Consider the following 20,736-nt stretch of genomic DNA (forward strand, 5'->3'; position numbering starts at 1 on the left):
TGAGGTTTGGTTGCCCGTCTCCTCCCCTGACCCTTAATTGGAAAATTGAAGTTTGACTCATGTCTCTGAAAGCCAACACCTGAGGGCTTGAAAAACATAGAAAAATCCTGTATTTAAAAGTATTATTGCATATTGTATGTACTGAAGCCTCAGTGGATAACTAGTTGTAGAAGTAGCTTGAACAGTGGCGTCCATCAGCACATGCAAGGCAAGCAGTGCTTGCCTGTCTAAAAATAGACATAAATTAAAATGTACCAATGTAAAGCAATCTCTCTCCTTTCATCTCTGACAGAATATTAAAATGTTAATATATTTTAATATACTTAAAAAAATCCAGATGTAGGCCTGTGTTTCTGAGCTCATGAACAACTATTTTTCAGAGATAGGTGGTCCACACAGGACGGCCACTACAAACATATGATTTGGAGAATATTGTGCTGGAAATTAAACATTACAGAAAGTATTCAAAGGGATGTCAGCGTTAAACATCTGCAGCAGTAACAGTGACAAACAACATTTACAGTTTTGTGTGTGGTGAGGTGTTTTCATAATGCTTTGTTTCTTTTCCTAAAGGCATGGTGTGAAAGTTTCCTCCGCCACTTGTCAGCTAATAACAATGATTTAAAAAAAAAATTATAAGTCAGTCAGTGTATTTACCAGTACTCCCTGTGATCCAAAAACTGGTCACAGAAGCCCCACCTACCTGCTATTTGCATCTTTTGTTTTCAAGGAGCAGCCAATCAGAAGAGAGTTGCATTAAAGGGTGAGAAGCTAAAACAGCTTGTTTCAGTGGATCGGTAGTAAGGATTTTATGAACTGTGAATCAAGTAGAGAATAAAAACATAAAGGTGGAAATGAGCTTTTCAAGAAGAGCATTTTGTTTTCAATGCAAGTTTCTGTGAAATAAACAGACTGCACACCATCCATCCTGCTGACTTATTCCATTTTAATAAATAAATACAGAAAAATAAGTTCATGGCTCCATAGAGATGTGGTCCTAGTTATAATGCAGGTCAGTAGACAGAGACGCACTGAGGAAAGACAGGCTGCAATCACACAGAAGCAAATAATTTTATCCCTCTACTGCACAGATTTTATGCTTCCACGGCTGATGAAACATGAGCGATAATCAGATTTCCCGTGACGGCCGCTCTTTATGTAGGTGGGGAACCGACGATGGCGGGTCCTGATGAGAAATCCAATTTGTTGAGCTCATGAAGCTGCAGTGACTGACAACAGCAAGCTCTGGTTACTGAACTATAGGAGCAAGATGTAGCTTATTGTACAGCTTTGACCTTCTGTTACCCTACAAAACATTACACCTTTGTATCTGCGTCGAAGAGGAAAAAATACAGAACACACAGAGCCATTATATGTCAAAATAATCCCACATGGAGACTCCTCGGCTACACAATAACAAGCCATTGTGGTTGGGGCCGAATGATCAACAAATCTAGCCATCCAGTCCCCGGACACCGCTTGTTAAAAGCTGCCATCTACAGTAGTCGTACTGTGTGCAATTCATTATTCAGTGGGTTACCTCAAGGTAATTACAGTCACACGAGAACATAGAAACAACGACTGTCCCGTCAGGTCCAAGACACGTGGAGGTATATTGTGATAAATGACAGTATTAACATGCGCAAAGTCACATATCTCTTTAGAGAATTCATATCTTTGTCACATTATAAAAAAATTAATCAAGGAACATCATATCTGCTCATCCAAAATAATAATAATAAAAAATGTTACCATTTAGCAGAATTAAAAAGAAAAATGGAAGATCTGCATCCCAATCAGTGACCAGTGAGTCTAGAAACACTTTTATATGGTAAGTCAGGACAAGCCATTCTATTAATATATATTTATATATGTATGAAACAAGGATTAAGAGGACAGGAAATCATATCATCTCTGTCCTATCATATCATAACAGTCTCAGTCTTTCTTTACAACAGCTTATAATAAGAGCTTTCAAACACAGGCAGGATGTGCAAAAGGAAAGAAGTGCTACTCTGCAGCAGAATCAGATTCCAAATAAAGCGCGTAGACGGTCACATAATACATCTGTGCATCCCAAAAAAAGAAAGTATCTGCAGCTATTTTAATAATTATCTGTTTTTCTCCAACAAAAAAAATCCAACACTCGATGTTCTCGTGATGTCAAATGTGTCTATTTTTTTAAAACCTCTTTTTTAGTCTCAATTTAAAGAGAATTCAGGTTTTGGTCCACTGGTCAAACACCCTTTCTCACAGTTTTCTGATAAATAAACAAATCCATTGTAATATTTGGCTGACTGATCAATAATAAAAATAACACTTGCAGCTCTAGTTTAAAGGTCCGTCTTATACATATGTAATAAAATAAGGAATCTGTAGAAGATAATCAATTAATGACTTTCAGAGCTTTTGCAGTCGAGACTAAAATGACACCGCTGTGATGTGACGTATGAATCCATTTTATCCTGTTAGGCACCGTCAAACAAATAAAATGGACTTTAGCTTATTCAATAAAAACTGCTTGTGGTTATCAGATCTCTCTCTCTTCTCTCCGTCACCTTCTTTCTTCCGTCTCACAAGTTCATATACAGTTAGGTCCAGTAAAGTTTCTAAGCTACACACTGGAAACAGTCTCGTTTAGTTCTGTGGTGGCTCCTGTACACAGCAGCAAAGGGACGAGGTTCTACTAAGTTTGACTACTGTGCTCAGCACCAGCTCTCTGGGTGTTTACCAGACGAGCAAAGTGCTAGAGCGGAGTGTTTGCACGTATGAAGCTGTACACGTTCCTTCATGTACAGCGGCAGAAAGCCTCAGCAGCGAGCTCAGCGGTCTGCCGCTTCACGCGATTTGTTCTCGGTAGCCGGTGACCCGCGGACCGCTAAACAGCCCTCGTCTCCCAAATGTGGAAGCAGCACAACAAATATCACCGGTTTCACTTAGAGCACGTGGCAGCAGTTGTACTGAGCCAGCGGCAGGATCTTGGGCTTGTTGTGTGTCGGTATGTTGAAGGCCAGAGCTTTCTCGCACAGAGGAAACTGAAAGAGACGCTCACGAAGCTTCACGCTGTGCCGTTTTCCCTGCTCCACCCTCGGGGCAGACTCCTCCCGGGTCGCCGCTGCGCTGTGGGGCTGACACCTGTCTGTTAAGAGGTCATCTCTACCGCTTTCTCCTCCCCTGTCGCCTTCTCGTCCTCCTCGTTGCAGCTCCATCTTGTTCCGCCTGGCGGAGGACACCGGGGAGTGATGGGAGTCAGGTTTAGGGAGAGGAGGACGGGGTTTGTTGGTGTTGTTGTTGGGTTCCACCTCCTCGTCCTTTCCTTCCTCTCGGGCTGTGATGTCATGTTCGCCCTGACAGCACGGCACACCCAAAGCCAGCTGGGAGAATGGCGAGACTTCAGGAATCTGACTGACCAGCCTGTCTCCATGACTGACTGGCTGATCTGAAATCACACACCCACTGTCTTCAGTTTTGATTTCTGTCTCCACCTCTGCTTTGTCCCCCTCCTTCATCACCTCCACTGAGCTTCTTAACTCTTCCTCTTCACTGCTGTCTTGATTGTCTGCTCCATCCTGTGTCTTTTTAGTTTCTCTTTCTGGCTCTCCCTCTAGTAAAGAGCCAGAGCCTTCCCCTTCTTTTATCATACTTTCGTTCTCTTCCTCCTCCTCCTCTTCTTCTTCTTCCTCCTCCTCCTCACAGATCTGCTGAAGCGCAGGAAGGTTCTTGGTGATGGGAGGCTCTTCAGCTGGAGGTGGACGCAGGGTGAGGCTGAGGCTGGGCTGCCACGGAGCAGGGAAGGGCTTTTCAGACGATGGCCTTGCAGCAAGTAGATCTCCGCACTCAGGCACTCCTGAGTGGGGAGAGCTGGGAGAAAGGGCCCCTGAGAGCCAGTGCGGTGGGGCCTCTGGACTGAGGAGGGCGTTATCCAACCCCTGGAGCCAGTGGTGAGCCTCAATCTCATCAAGTGAGGAGCGGCGAGATGGATCTTTCTGCAGCATCCTGGAGATCAGACTGACAGGAAAGACAGAGAATTTTATTGTTTGATGGCGCTGATGTAAACGTCTGTTATACTTTAAGCGATAAGCTTTTGGAGCGACTGATTTGACACAGAAAACATCCTGATTCTGATCTGATCTAGGCCATCGGCACACTTATTAAAACCCGTATGTCCAGAAGGATCTTCTGTTCTATTCAGCTGCTCTTCTCAACTGAAACACACTATTGTGTGACCGAGGGCAGAGTCATATGACAAGTGCCGGGTCAGATGTTCAAGGTTGTGTTTGCTGCTGCAGATAATCTGACAAAAACCACAGGGCAGAGAGTATTTATGGCTGTTGCCTTTTTAACCTCAGAAGACCGAAGACAAGCTGGAAAAAACCTTTGGGGAGGAAGATGGAAATAAAGCTTCTGTTTTTGGTCTTTGGTATTCAAGGCTAAGGCCTTTGACTCCCCACTTGTGATGTAAATAAAAAATAAATAAATAAATAAACAGGTGAGGTTATTTTCTAAAACAGCGGATCCAGTTAAATATGATGTACGGAGGTGTAAACGGTGTATTTCTAATGGTGCCCGTGTCGTGCGGAAACGGCTCGATGATGACAAGAACCGTGAAATGACCCTAAAAAGTGGCGTGCTGCTGAAAGTCAGATTTAGTGTCGGTTTAATTGCTGGCCAGTAATCTGAACTTCCCTCTTTCATAACACAGAGAACAAAAAAGATTGGTGCTTGATTCTTTTCTTTTTCAGTCATTCTGTTGTAGATTTGCTGCTGTGCTTGTAATCACTGCCCCACTGAATGACCCAATTTTGTGCAAGCTTTAGCTGATGCACAGATGGCCTTACATTTGACTCCACAACACTTTGGTACACAAAGGAGCTCAGTGTGTCATGTCACTCAGACCAAATTTTCATCACATTTTTTTTTTCAATGACCTTTTCCCTCACAAAAAAACAAGACAATAACTAATAAAAATATTTGCGGTCGCCAATGCTGACCCTCAGACTCTTAGTAGATGCACCTGTGGTATAAATGTCAATATCCTGCTTGAGTTATGGGATTCTCAAGTTTTTCAGAAAATTTGACCTCTGACCTTTTGATCGAGATCATTGAAATTTGAACTTGTTTAGGATATTTAGTAGTAGTCAATATTATAATCCTGCGTTGCCTCGAGTTATCGCGTTCACGCCGCCTGCTCAGCTAAGGGGTAAAAATAAATGCACAAGGACAAAAAAAAAAGAAAAAAAGATGATGTGTACTGACACTTTTATCAACAAATTAAAACAAGATTAAAATATCCTCCAGAGACCAGATCCAAGATCTGAGATCAAACTAATGAAGTTATGTAGAAAGGTTTGGAAGTGATCCAATCAGAGGTAATCTCCTTGTGAGATTGTACATCTAGCTCCCAATTCTCTCCGTTTCTCATAAAAAAACCACAACAAAATTACATCAATGTGGACAACAGGCAAGAAAATACATATCTGATTTTTGAAAATGAATGTTGTGTATTTGAATTGACTTATTAGGATTTGAGAACTTCCTGGTTTATGTTCACAGGACATCCTGCAGAGGTTGTAACTGGTTTTGGAGGTGTTAACGCTGTGTGTGTGTTTTGGTTCAGACTGTTAGGAGTGAAGGTAAGATTGTGAAGACAGATATGCACCTGTGAGCTGTATTTTGTTTCCGGATTGTTTCTGTGTTGCAATGTTTGGGACGATTCTCACACTCTTAGGGAGAACTATATGTGCAGCAGGGTAATGGAGCATTTGAGGAAACTAGGACACTGAAATTATTCAGTGAAACGCACGCTAATGAGATGATTTTACGGTCAGCAGATTTTTAACTCATCTACTGAACAGCAGAACCCTCTGGCAGAGAAATCAACAATTAAGCATTCAGAATAATAAAACCTTTTTTTCCTCTGAAGATCTGGCCTGAGAGGACCTTGATTGTAAGCTAAGACTTTACTCACTCTCTGCACTCGTCAGACACATGTTCAGGAATGGAGTAACGACAGTCCAAAATCATGACCAGAGTCTCGCTGTCGTTGGTTTCCTGGAAGGGAGGGACTCCACACACCAGCATGTAGAGGATCACCCCCAGAGACCAGATATCTGGAACACACACACACAAAAATCACAAAAATTAGCCTTAAATAGCAAATAATTTCCAGACTGAAAATAGCCTCCCATCCCTCTGCTCTCTCATCATAGTTAGAATACTCCGAGCTCCATGGGTCAGAGGGGTATTTAAAAAAATTGCCTTTTTGAATGTAAGATGAAGATGCCTACAGTCAAGGAGAAAAGATACGTAAATGTGGATTCAATAGATGCTGACAGCTCTACTCATTGATCTCAAGTGATCTCCTGTCTGCCTTAGAGCAACAGTGAGGTCTAGGGTCAGGGTACACACAACAGAGCAGCTCAGATTAAACTACTGCATTCCTCAATGACGTGAAACAATCTAAGAGGAAAGCTTGTGCGTAACAGCTGGATGTCCGGTTTTTAAGAGTCAAAACTTTAAGCGCTAAGCTGTAGACAACTCGGCTAAGCGCTCCTGACCCCGACTGTAAAACCACATTCAATGCCCGGGGGCTTCCTGACCGACAGCACTGCTGACAGCGTGCCCTTTTCCCGTCTCCTCCCTTTCCTTCCCCTTTTGCACTTGCCTACCCTCCCTCTCCCGTCCTGGTGTAGCGAGAGGAAGTCGATGCACACTCAAAACGGCCTCATCGAGGCAAGAACACAGCAGCCGGGTCAAGGAAACTCACGCAAGCTGAGGAAAGCGATCTGAAGGCCATAATAAACAGATGGCTTGTTGTGGTGTTGTGTTATTCTGAGAATGAACTCCCTTCTATCTTTTATGCCTCTTCTCATGTTGCTTCCCAAACAATGGAAAAAAGAACACTGAACACTGTTTGCATTGTGTGCCAGCCCCGATGTAACACTGTAAATATCAGAGGTCGTAAATCTTCATCGCTAAAACCTGCCTCTGCTGATATCCCGTTTCCTTCGTGTGCGACCTAAAGGGTAATTAAAGTGGTCTGACCTTGATTTTACAGCTTTTGCTGCTAATCTTTCAGTTTTCCCCTCCACTGTGGATTCTTCAGGGAACACTGCGTTCCACATATAAAGCTATTAAAACTAATTTTTTAAAGCGTATTTACACATCTTTTGTGTTCTTTCCTGCAGAAGAGTTACAGCTGTGAAATCGAGACTGAAACTATGATACAAACACTTGTCATGCCTGTACTGCGATACCTCTGAGGGGCTGTTAATGCATGGTTAAAGCAAGCGAGGTCTGGTAAAAGCCGTAACACTCGTCAGAATTCAAATACCTACATTCAAAAACATTGACCGTTCCAAGGGGAATTTAGGGGAAATCCTAAAGACTTTAGTGCCTCAGCTTCTTAACTATCAATCCTTCTTTAACCAGCTCATATTACTTGTCCTTTAAATTTAGCTTAAGGCTCAACCTGTGACATCAGTGATATCACAACATGAACAATAAGGACATCTGTCCACACCAGTAATAAAATATTAAGCTGTACTCCTGACTGTGAGAAAGACAATCATCACCCACTGGTTAATGAGGTTGTATTATGAGATAATGAGCTAAGGGGACACAGTGTGCTCATTTAGTAACATTTGTCAGTGACACAACCAGTTTAAATCTGAAGGGAACTGACGTTTAAAAAATGAACATCACGCTTTATCAAAAGAGACTTGATATTACTGAACGAGATCAAAAAGTCATCCAGAAAGATACTTTGTTGCAAAAGCACACAGTTTGATCAGATTTCTTTATTTGAATTTAGTTGAAAAATGCATAAAAAATGCATAAAATAGCAGTTTTGCACCTACAGGGTGATTACCAAAGAGGGATTAGCTGAAAACTTACCATATTTCAGCAAAATAAATTTGAGGAAATTGTACAAAAAGAAGAAGTGGGAGTCCCTTAAATCTATCAACAACACAGAAACAGTATCTGAAAATCATGACCTTAAGAACCAGGAAAACAAAAACAAAAAACAGAGACCCGCCTTACACTGTATTTCCATTTATGTTTGCATGTGTCAATAAATTGCTGCCTCGATTTCCCTTTTTCTTAATGAAACAAACAAATAAAACAGTAGTAGTACAACAAGTGCTTTTTCGAGCACTGTTGTACTATAATCCATGTTATGTTATGTATGACAATCGCTTCGTCTTTTGAAATTAATTAATCTACACATATACCCCAGCTATTTTTTATTTTTATTTTGGAGGGCTTTTTCAAAACTTTTACTAGTTTACAATAAAAGGGAAAGAGTGGGAGAGAATGGAGTTGGGCCGTAGGCAGACTGGTTTTTAGATCTGAGACACATTGGACAGATTGGAGAGACTGAGATGACCAAAAAGCACCACTGAACGACACAAGAAATCATTCCTGCCTGTGGCCATCTCCCTGTACAACTCCTCCATGTAATACACTGTACACACTGCAATAGCTCCACCCTTTGCACATGCTCTACAGTAAAATAACAAATGTTTTACATGTTAGAGTTAAATGTCAATCATATATATTTATTTATATATTATTATCAATAGTCTTGATATTTAAGTGATTTGTATATATTAGTGATCTTTCTTTATAATAAATCATATTATTTAATTAGGTTAGTCTGTTACTGTTACTATCTTAGAGCAACTGTAACCCACACAATTTCCTTAGGGATTCTGTATTCTGATTCTGATTTTAAAGGTTATTGCATTCAGTGCTAACAGACACATGCTAACACGCTAAACACAAATGTTTCCAGTAAAAAAAAAAAAAATTTTTTTAATTAAATGGAACAAAGTGAATCAGCAATCTGCCGATTCGATTTGTTCCATTTAAAGCACTGGATGCACAGGTTTGAACTCTTTACCCTTTGAGATACTACTAGGAGTAACCTCTGAAAGTTTTTATGAACTGAGTAGTATGTAACGAAATGTTTGCACCAGAAGTAAGTAAATGTGGTCTCTGCCTATGCAGCTACCCCATAGGATGTGGTCATCAAACCACATCATTGTCAAACTTTCTCCAATAGTTCAATGAAACTGGAGTGCTGTCCCACACTGGTGCTACAAGAAAGACAAGCAGTAACCACAATAAATAACATTTATACGGAAAATGTGGGGGAGGTTTAGAGTTAATAATATAAATGACACATGTATTACCTGAGACTGCTAGACTGCTAACCATAACCCTGAGATGCTCTTTGTTTCCTAAATATCGACATCCGTTTCTCAGAACTGAAGCACACTTGCAGTGCAATCAGTTTTGCAACTAATTTAGTTCACATTAGTTTAAAATAACACATAATAGTGGACATGTTTTAGGGCACAGATAATCCTGAAACTGCAGAGATGCAGTGTGCCTGCAACTTCACACACCGTTATAATAACACAAAACAAAACCCTGCTTATTAAATCCTGAGCAAGTCAGACATAAAAGGATTTCAAAAATATTTTTAGGAGTATAATAAAACATTGTGGTACATTCAAATCCTCCTCCATCCAGTGATTCTCACATGTACCAGCCCCGCATGTGATCAGACATCCAGCCATTGTTCCACATTGTTTTCATGACAGTCCAAACAAGAGCCCTCAGTTCTCACCACACGACTATCACACGCACACTCATGCACACGCTAATATTGGTCCAGGGACGTATTATGCAACAGGGAGGAGAAACCACTGAGTGCTGGGAGTGTACTTTTCTCTGCTCACTGGGGAATATCACACATTCTTACCATGCATTAGTGGCCTGCTGACAGGACAAAGATCAACAGCAGACACACACACATACATCCACACAAAGTAAACACAAACCAGATGAAGATATAGGCTGAATCACATTAGAAAATAAGTTAAACTATGAAAACTGTTGTGATACAAAACCTCGTGCACAGAATTCACTGCAGCTTCAAAGAGTTAATGACTGATCTGTGGTTCTCTACTGGGGCCATCTCCTTTTAAGTACACTTTTCAGGGCCAAATACATCAGAAAGGGTCAGCACAGCTGACTCGTTTTCAACGGGTCCTCAAGTTCAGACTAAATATAAATGCAGCCCTTTTCTTGCCCACATTTGGCCAGCATGAAAAATGCTGTTAGATCATCAGTAACCGATGAATACGCAGTATTACAGGAATTTCTCATGATCTTGGGAAATGTTATCATTTTGATATGATTATCGTCTTAGTCTTTCATAAAAATCTTGATAAGGAAGGAAGTTGTCAATACATGAAAATATATACTCATATTATTTTAATAACTGTGAAGTCATGTGGTGTGGTTACCTTGACATGAAACTGTAACTTCAAAAGAAATGCAGTAATAAACTTTAAAACGATAGTAAATAACAACACCGGCCAAAACGCTAAATTGAAACAATAATGAAATAATGTGATAGTTTTTATTAAATTATTTTGCAGTGCGTATTGAAAATTCAGGCAAATTACATTTAGCGAATTCTGGATCAAAGCTGACATTCATACAGATACTTTTCAGGTTGTTCTGGTAAATGTAATATTACTAATATTGCTACTGAATCATGTGTTCATCCCCTTAAAACAAATGTGAAGCTTACAGTGAGCAGACTGGAGAGTCCACACAAAAGTAGCTGAACTAGTCAGGAAGTACAGTTTCCCCCCTTAAACACGACAGAAAAGTATTCAAATAAAGTTTTGCTCTGTAGGCACTCTTATGACAAAGTAAGGAACTTATTTTGCTGTGCCATTGATATCTTAAAATAGAGACCAGTTGGTGACCTCCTTGGAAATCTCTGGGAAAAATGTCAATATAAGACCAGTCTCAACTGACTGGTGAGTGGCTGCTGCACCAAAACCCTGCTAATGACTGCTTTAGTTGCTAACAGATTGCTGCTGTTTCCTTCAGTTTGCATGACACGTACCGATTCGTCTGCAAACGTTCGCTATTTTCTCACCAAACTATAGTGACACTGTAAACACCTTCAAAATAAAAGTTGTATCTTACTGCTGCAACCAACACATTTGTTCACAATTTCAATGCCATTTGATGAGTAATACAACGTACTGGTGACCATGGCAACCAGCAGGCAACCTAAGCAATTGCAAGGAGGTTTTCATTGTAGCACCGTACACTTTTTTTGTGACCAATTCAGCTAGCAATTTCCAGAAATCTCCAGAAGCCACTGGCCATGTAATCAACCAGTAACTGCCAGATATCTCCACCTCAGATAATATACTGGTTGCCGACAGGTCTCCAGGCCTGTGTGACTGAAGTCTTACACTGACTACTGAAGTTTAACACATTAAGAATGTATTTATTTATTCAGAATAGGATAATGCCATTTAAAATACTTGGCAATCAATTTCATTTATGGATATGCCATCAGTTCATTAAATTAACAGAAAATTTCCCCTTGCCCTGCTATCACAGAAAGCCATGTTGCTTTCATGTTGCTCTCTTATCCAACATGAAATTCTGAAATACTGGAATTTTAAAATAGCCCCTCAAAATGCATGTTGAATGTTGAATTCCTATTTAAAAAAGTGCATCATTTTCCTGGATTGAGATGGTCAGGTGGGAAGCGTTTGCTGACCTGACGCAGAATAACCCTTTAGGCTACTTTCGGGCAGGTGACAGCAAAGACTGTTTAAAAGAACAAGAAAAAAAAGTTGAAAAGCATTTTTTTAGGTCCTAAGAGAGAGCCTTTACAAATCACATGCTGTGCCCAGAAACATCGACTGATGCACACTGTTGCACAATATTCCCCCCAAGAAGGATGCATCTGTTTTTGGATATAGTTGCTAAGAGATAATCTGTTCACTGCACCATTATACTTCCTAGTATGTGTCAACGTTGCTGGTGCTGTGGTTTCAAGCTTTGGAAAAGTACTTGTTGCTACAAACAGTCCAGCAGCCTTGAGGTTGATATGAAAACACCAACAAAGAGGTTTTGTGCGGAAAACCTCTCGGTAAAGCAGCTCTTCCTTGGTCTAAAATAGGATGTTCAGAGGGGGCTTTACATGTGCTAGTCCCCACTGGGAGCCATGACCCTCCACCCTAAAGCAGAGAAATGAGTGGTGTGTATGATGTGGCAGCCAGATACAAAGACTTAACACATTTGTCGACACTGGAGAGCACATCAAAGAGTTCAAAGCCACCTGTAACCCCCAGATTTCATTACTGTTTCTTACTAAGCACTGTATCTAGCATGTAGGTATTTAGAGAATCTAACTGACACAAAAAAGCCCATACATTTAATGTTTCAGGCTGTAAAAAAGCAGCTTTTCCTCCATCACATTTGGGGGTTTTTTTTCTGATTATGCCATCTTTATAACGTTAGTGCATTTTGCTGAACCTTTCCATGGCAACCAGCTGTCAGAAACACAAACATTTGTAGCTGACTCTCAGAATAATCAGCCAAAAGCAGAAGTTCCTCCTGTACAGAACATACCCAACCACTTTAGCGCTTCCTTTTTTCTTATCTGACATTTTACGCAACTATATTGCACAGCCCTACTCTTTGTCATAACTCACCTCTTGCTGTCATATTTACATTTGTTCAGGAAGAGCTCTTTCCCACACTGATAAGCTACTATTTTTGTCCTCTTTTATTTATGACAAATTCTCATTCTCATTCTAATTCTCATTAGCCAGTGACTGGGAAAAATAAGGAAAAGACCCACATGTATCGTTAACACGATGACCTTGGTCTGTGAAACCTAACAATTACACTTAGTGTACACACATGCACGCACACGGTAAAGGGCAGATATTATGTAACTGCAGTGTTTATCTTTTTCAAAGGCAAGAAGTCCTGCAGACATCCCTGCCTCTACTCTAAATCATATGACCGTCATCAAACACCAGCACCACGTCTTTAATCAAGCTGCATGTTAACTATTGCTGGGCTGCAGATTTTGAAAGTTTTACAGTATATTAGGGTATTAATATGATTATTATTATTAATAATAATAATATGACTTTTGAACAAGACAACATTTTTATTGGTTTGTAATGCTTCACTCTGCTGCTAGAAGGTTTTAATGTCATCATACATAAAGAAACAATAAAACCAATTAAACCAAAACAGTAAATAATGTACTCATATGCTTTCATTAACAAACATTAACATCTGACAAAGAGCTAGTACAGAGCTAGTCATTAGCAGGCTGCCTGTTATCTTCTTCCATCAGATACAACACCTCGTATTGTTGCTGCTGTTTTTTTAAACACAGTCAGCATACAGCAAGCTTATTAGTGTTGCAGCGTTGGTACGATCTCCATTCGGAGTTCTTCAAAACTTTCTGTACACTTTTTATCATCATGCATGATCTCGGCCTCACTTGATTCCCTGTCGCTGTGTAAGGAGGAGCTCTGAGCTCAGAAGCAGAAAGAGCTCTCATCCTTCATCCTCCGTCTTTACCGAATGTTATGCTATCTAGGTAGCAAGCATTGCCGAGCATGCTGCATGGTGTCTTTCAAGTTATTGCCCCCCTGAAGAGAAGTTTCAGATTATTAGCTGTTGCTTTATATTGCTTTTTGCACCACATAACTAGAACTGTGGGTAAGAAGGCTGAACAGTTAAAATAGGTCCCCTCTCCCCTGCATGTCAGTCCAATATTATAGTACATGTAAGCCCCTTGAAAAGCCACAGAAGCTGCTTTGTCGATTTACTTGTTTGGTGACATCCTGTATAAAGTTATCAGATGTACATCTAGTATACTTTCAGGCTTTAAAGTATAAAACAAAATCCCCACAGCAGCTCGATTATATCAGACTGAAATATCAAACGGACACAGACTGCAGTCTGTGTGTGCGCGCGCAAAGATGGGTTTATGAGTCATCTTACTAAGCTGAGATCACTGAGGGACATCTCTTCTTCTGTGCAGCTCAGGATTACGACAAACATTCATGAATATATAGATGCATGTATGCACAGAGTGATGGAAGTGTACATTTCTGTCAAAGTGACGACATAAACATGAAGTCACACTAAGACGAGCAAAAATAGAACAGAAAAATGCACTTCGAGTCAAGTGAAGCAGAAAACAGGCTTAAAGGATGTAATAATAAATGGATTTAAATGGACGCCCTTCGAGTGGACGCTTTTAGAAACAGGAAGTGACATTAAAAAGGAACTAATGCAACTTGTAAGTCATGCTGACGTTATGTGTGCATGTGAAAAGATTCTTCAGACCACAATTCTCATCTTTACGACACCCATAAACAATATAGCAAATTCAAAGAACTGGTTTCTTAAATTACAGTTTTTCTTGTTTTGATCAATTTACATGTGCAAATGCCAGTAAAAGCCCTTCTGCAAGAGCACAAACTATTTTACATTCAAGACAGATGCATTTGTAGTTGACAGAACGGCAACCAGACCTTGCCGAAATCCAGCCTATTCCAGCTTAGCAGATAAGACCACCGACATCCCTGAAGCACACATGCTGAGTTTGCCTGCCCCCCCGGGATGCGCAAGACCAAATCCCTCAATTCTCCTTCTGTTTCTATAAACTCAAATCCCACAATCTATCTGCCGGCTTCACCTCTAAACTCCCACAAATCCCAACAGTACAGAGCAGCCTTTCTAGTAAGGGTAAACAGTGATGCACAGTAGTTTCTCTTTCTGCTATCTGTCTCTGTCCTCATCTCCCTCTCGCACACATACACACACACACAAATGCTTGTTATGCAGAGTGGGGGCACGCTGGTGAGCTGCAGTGGTTGGTTCCTCTGCAGAACGTGCCCAGTTGGCTCATGACTGGCTGGCTTGCTTAGACTGACCCAGATACACACACTAATCCTCAACGGATATACAAACACACACAGACAATTGCATACTAGCACACAAATATGGAAGAGACACACTGAGACACAAGGAAATGCACAGGGATACCTACACAGGGTCAAAGAGACAAATATGGGCACCTACTGTTCACCCACACAAACAGTTGGGCTCACGGAAACAGACAATACAGGCTTGTTGGTGAATTTTGACGGTGTTAGCAGTTTGTTGCAGCTGCATCAAACACAATCAGTAATTTTTCCACCCCTTTGGAAACAGCACATGACAAAACAGCTTCATCTTATCTTACCTAATCTGCTGACTCTACTGTGTGAACAAAAGATCTTCAACAGCCGTCAACCAGACTTTAAAAAAGTATGTTTTTCTAAACTACTTAATCTAAGGTTAAGAAAAAGAAATGTTAAAATCCTCAGACGAAAATGTATATTTTAACAACTTTGCTACCATGACAAATGGGTAAAATCTGATGTGGGTGCCGACAATGATAAGGCGTCTGGTAGAAAGCTACTGAATTTACCCTGAGGCAAGTTTGCTCTGCTCAGAGTGGAAAATAATTAAATGATATGAAACAGATATTGAAGCCTCGATGGCAAAATTACACATGCTAATCAAAGAAAAGAAAGACTTTGATGCTGCATGCAACCTCTGGGCATCTCTCAAAACTACAGAGGCCTTTAATCATTTCATTTTTTGAAAAATCTGCAAATTTGTTTCTCTATTAATCGATTTTAGGAGAAAAAATAGAGCACACTGCCTGCTTTAATTTCTGCATAACAACTTAAGCATTCCAATACACAAAACAAAGTTCATTGTCACATATTTGAGGAGGTAGAACTGACCAATGTCTGCTATTTACACTTTAAAAATGTTCAAGTTTTATAATACAAACACTCCATTGCAGTTTGTGCTCACCTGTCTACTTATGAGCCCCTGTCACTGGTTTTACTGGACTGCAAGTTTTTCCCACTTTACTTGAGAGGGCCACCCAGATATATTTTGTTTATTATTGACACTTTATATAACTGAGACAACAACTACCTACAGTCTTTCCTGGCTATTGTGTCTGTAGAGACATGCGTGTCGCTGTTATGGTGGTTGTTCAGCTGTCTCGAGGCTTTCGTCCAGCAGCCAGATGGACTCCAGCTTCACTATCTTGGAGTGCATAGTCCTTTTTTCTGTTCTGGAGATCTGAGGTAAGCTGGAGGCTTGCAGAGCAGGCCAAGAAGGCAAGCTAGTCCATCCAAAGGATGAGGAACTCACTGTCGAGGCAGCTGATTACTGCCTCATTAAATGTAGATATAGAATTACTGACTACAATATAATTATTTACTTGGAATTTATTTAGGAACACAAGGAAGTATTGTGTGAGTATTGTGAGTATTCCTGTGGGATATATCATCCCCCTACTAGAAATACTCTTACATTCTACCACTCTTCAACAGTTTGTCAAATATTGTTTTCCCCCCCTCACAATATTACCATAATAACAGAGTATAAAAAGGTACCCAACAAAGCGGATATTTCTAAATATAATCATATTATATAAGACTAATTTGCATTTTATGTTTGCCTGCCTTTGTCCGGGTTTGCCTGGCAGCTTTAAAATCTCTGATCTCAAGCTCAGCGCAAAAACAAAACAAAATAACAACACATAGATACAAAAAAGAAAATTATTTTTCTCACCCACAGCCGGAGCATCGTACTCTTCTCCCAGCAGAATCTCAGGAGCAGAATATGCCAGCGACCCACAGCTGGTGGCCAGCATCATCCCGGGCTGGAATAAGTTGCTGAACCCAAAGTCAGTGAGCTTGACGGCGCCTTGCTGAGGGAAGAAAACCACGTTCTCAGGCTTCAGGTCCCGGTGCACTACGTGCAGCTGGTGGCAGTAGGACACAGCACGTACAATCTGGGCGAAGTGACGCTTGGCGGTGACCTCGGCCACGCCTCCCTCGTGGCGGAGGATGTAGTCGTAGAGGTCGCCGCCCTCGGCCAGTTCCATCACCAGGTAGAGAGTGGTGGGTGTGTCGATGACCTCGTAAAGGCGGACCACGTTGGGATGCTGCACCCGCCTCATGCATCTGACAATGGAGGGACAAATTTAAATAAAAGATGGTTTCAACCATTCATCTTGAACAACAAGCTTCTTAGTCTGAAATCAGTATCTGTTCAATCTTTGCTTTTTATCATTCATACCTCACTTCCTGTAGGAGGTGGCTCGTTGCCATTACATCTAGTTTTGTCTTGTCTATCATCTTGACAGCCACCAGTTGCCCCGTGTTGACATTACGGCCCAGTTTAACAACAGCAAAGTGACCCCTGCCCAACGTCCGACCCAGATGGTACAGTCCGCTGAGATCAGAGCGACCGGGGCTGCTCCGCAGGTCCAGATGTGCATCCTGGGAAGCATTTATACCTCCAGAGGAGTCCATATTTGAAACTGAGAGGGGCTTCACAAGGGAGCAGGTGGAAATTGGTTTGCGTGAAGGTGTCAAGGACTGAAAAAAGGGAGGGGAGGTGCAAGGCAGCGAAGTTCCTCACTGCTGAAGAGTCGCCTGGTTGGACAAAGAAATGACAACACAATGAAACTAAATTGACTGTGCTGATTATTTTGGCCTTTGGCCCGAAGGGAAAAGGGCTTTCGATGAGGTCAGCTGCTGCCGCTAATGCCTCGTCCCATCAGGCACGGGACCAGAAAGAGGCTGATATTAAACATCGCTTAACAAAAGGCACAGAAAACAGAACACGGTTAAATTAAGTAGCGAGGACTAGATTAGAGTGTAGCAGAATTACAGTCTAGCAATAAGAGCAACAGAGTGTAAAATATTGTGTTATTGTCTGAGGGGCTGCGTTTGGCTCCATCTCAAATAACACCATCAAGCGCAAATGGCACGCTTAATCAATACTGTAACAAGAAACCATAATGTACATCTGTGCGCGTACGCGAGTGTGTTTGTGTGTCATTAGTTCGGTTAAGAGGGTCACAAGGTGGCAATAGACCTGATGATATCATCATTATATCATCTCCAGCTTCACTGCTGCTTTCTTTTGATTTTTATTGGGTTATTCAGTTGGAGGAAAACAGGTAAACACACGGATGGGAGTTCATCTATAAAGGTGAAAAACAGAAAAATAAAGTAGATGGTGTTCAAAGTTACTAGAAATTAAATCTTTGTTGTGTGCAGGGAAAACTTTAAGCCCAGTAAATTAAAAAAACACCTCTGAAGTCTCCATTGGCAGCTAATAGCCCCTTTGGCTCTTCGTGTGTTGATTAATTAATAGATTATGTGCGACTGGGCCTTATCAGCATCGCTTTAGTGAATAAAACCTTAAAAAAATTGTAAAGACTTTCTTAGGGGTTGTTTTGCATCTCTGTAGGTACTCTGTATCTGTAGTTATTCCATAATCGAGTCCCTTTGCTTCACGGTGTGATTGTTCTTTTGTGCCTACCTGCAAGTCAGTTTTTTACATTTCTGTTTTCATTTTGATTTCGTTTCAGTTATTTTCCAGAGTCTGCTTGCTTTCAGTTTAGTTTTTAGTGTTAAAAATGTATTTAATATTGTTTTTTTCCACCAAACTTTTAGCTTTTATTTTTCTCACGTGGTAGTTGTTTTCACAACTTTTTCCTTCCCATAAGCAGAAGAAACTTTTGCATCTCTTTGTATCTCTGAGTGGGCTTTTCTCTGTGACTTTTCTGTTGTTTTGAGTATCTGCAGTCATCCTGCATCTCTTTCCACAGTTGTTTTTCTCTACTTTTTGTCATGTTGTATCTCTGCAGTTGTTTACCATCTCTTTGCAGTCATTTTCCACTTCTTTGACGGGAGTTTTGAGTGTCTTTGCCATCATCTCTGCTTGTCTTTTTGCCTTCTCTCTAACTGTTTTGCATCTCTTTTGAGTTAGCGTTCACTTGATTACACTGACAACTACAACAATCATTTCAAACAAAGGCCCAGAGGACCCTTTTGAGCTATTCTGAGGCAGACATGTGATTTTATCAAAACGGACAACTGTTTTTTTCATCTACAACCTTTTACACTATGATTTATTTATCACCAGTATATAAAGCAGCATCACTATTATCGGCAGCCTATTTAAAGCCCCTCTGAACAGCTTCTCCGGGCAGAATCAGGCCTCCCTGTCTTAGATATGTGCTAATGTCCTCCGTTGTACAGTTGTATCACATCCACGGCACCCCGTAATTCTGACTCTGGGCTGCCACACTTGTGTTAAGGCCAGCTGTTCTCTTCTTGGCCTCAACTGCAGTCCCGAGTTGGCACACACACGCACGCGCATGTAGTCATCCTCCAAAACAACCATTACCAACAACCTCACGGACACCGACAGAGCTACGGCAGTAAAGTGCCGTTACTGCTGTGAAGATACAGCGGTGGCGGCGGTGCTAACTTACCATTGTCGTGTAAATATCCCGAGTAGCGAGCGGCTCTTTCGGTCACTCCGCGGCTCCACGCTCGGTGTCCCCGCTGAATTCTGCTGTGTGAGTCGGCAGCTTCTTGCTGTCTTTCACAACACTCCCATGTTCCCAGTCCATACTTTTCTCATGACCGCCCGCCTCACTTCGTACCGCTCTCTCCGTGTCCTCGAGCTCCGCGAACGCGCGCCCGCTCATCGAGTTGCAGGACGGAACTTGACGTGCGCGCGCGTGTCCGGCTAGCTTTTGACGTCAATGCATATTTCGTCTCGCTCGCTCGCTCGCGCGGAGCAGCCGGCGGTCGCGAGCCTCTTGTACGCAGTGAGGAGAGGAAAATAACTGAATGGACGCTTCGGAAGTCCAAGAATTATGTAACGGCTGAGGTGTTTCGCTCTGTAAACAGGAGCAGGGAACAAAGAGATATAGCATAGCGTACTGACAGGACAGGGGCCCCAGGACAGACGCACAGCAGGGCCCTCGACCTTACAACATTTCAAAGATGTCATGAGTCTTTGTGCTGGTTTCGTTTTTCTGTGCAACCGCTTTTTTCCCCTTCTATCTATAGTTCCTTTATGCTTCTCTGTGCCACCTCTTTGTAATTCTTTTCATTAGTTTCAGTGTTATTTTTGAAGATTTTACTTGTCTTTTTGGTTGTCTTTTGGATCCTTGAAGGGCAGTTCCCAGTTCCCATACAGCCACTTTATGTTTCAGTGTGACAATTTTTGCATTTGTTTGTTTTCTTTGCTTTTTATATTCTTTCTCTCTTCGTAGTTCAAATGTAAATGCACTATATTGCCAAAAGTCTTCATTCACCAATCAAAATCCTTGAATTTCTGGTGTTCCAAACACTTCAACAGATGCATAAATTCAAGCACCTACGCATGCAGACTGCTTCTACAAACATTTGTGAAAGAATGGGTCGCTCCCAGGATCTGAGTGAATTCCAGCATGGTACCATGATAGCAACCATAAATATTCCACAGTAAACTGTCTGATATTATAACAAAGTAGAAGAGGTTTAGAATGGCAGCAACTAAGCCATGATATACTAGTCAACATTCACAGCAAGTACAATCACAGCAGATGCTGAGGTGCATGGTGCACAGAAGTCACCAACTTTCTGCAGAGTCACTCGCTACAGAGCTCCAGACTTCATGTAGCCTTCAGACTAGCTCCATAACAGTTCACAGAGAGCTTCATGCAATGGGTGAGCCATGGCCTTAGATGGTCTTAGATCATCAAACCCAATTCAAAGCGTCAGATGCAGTGGTGTAAAGCACGCAACCACTGGGCTCTAGGAGTGGAGATGTGTTCTCTGGGGTGATGAATCACACTTCTCTGTCTGGCAGTCCAATGGATGAGTCAGGGCTTGGCGGTTGCCAGGAGAACAGTACTCTCTGACTGCACTGTGCCAAGTATAAAGTTTGGTGAGTGGGCATTATGGTGTGGGGTTGTTTTTCAAGAGTTGGGTTCGGCCCCTTAGTTCCAGT

At 41.5% G+C, this 20,736-nt stretch overlaps 1 protein-coding gene across 1 annotated transcript; it reads right to left on the minus strand.

Moving 5' to 3' along the window:
* Positions 1 to 932: 932 nt before the first annotated feature.
* Positions 933 to 19,448, minus strand: snrkb (SNF related kinase b). Its single transcript, XM_006797431.2, has 5 exons — positions 19,226 to 19,448; positions 17,014 to 17,372; positions 16,504 to 16,898; positions 5,969 to 6,110; positions 933 to 4,008 (listed from the first exon to the last, which is right to left on the minus strand). Exons 2-5 carry the CDS (start codon positions 17,247 to 17,249, stop codon positions 2,937 to 2,939), a joined length of 1,845 nt encoding a protein of 614 aa, XP_006797494.2. The 5' UTR covers positions 17,250 to 17,372; positions 19,226 to 19,448; the 3' UTR covers positions 933 to 2,936.
* Positions 19,449 to 20,736: the final 1,288 nt, after the last annotated feature.

Source organism: Neolamprologus brichardi, chromosome 7, assembly GCF_056152115.1.
Source record: "Neolamprologus brichardi isolate AB-2024 chromosome 7, ASM5615211v1, whole genome shotgun sequence".
NCBI lineage: Eukaryota > Metazoa > Chordata > Actinopteri > Cichliformes > Cichlidae > Neolamprologus > Neolamprologus brichardi.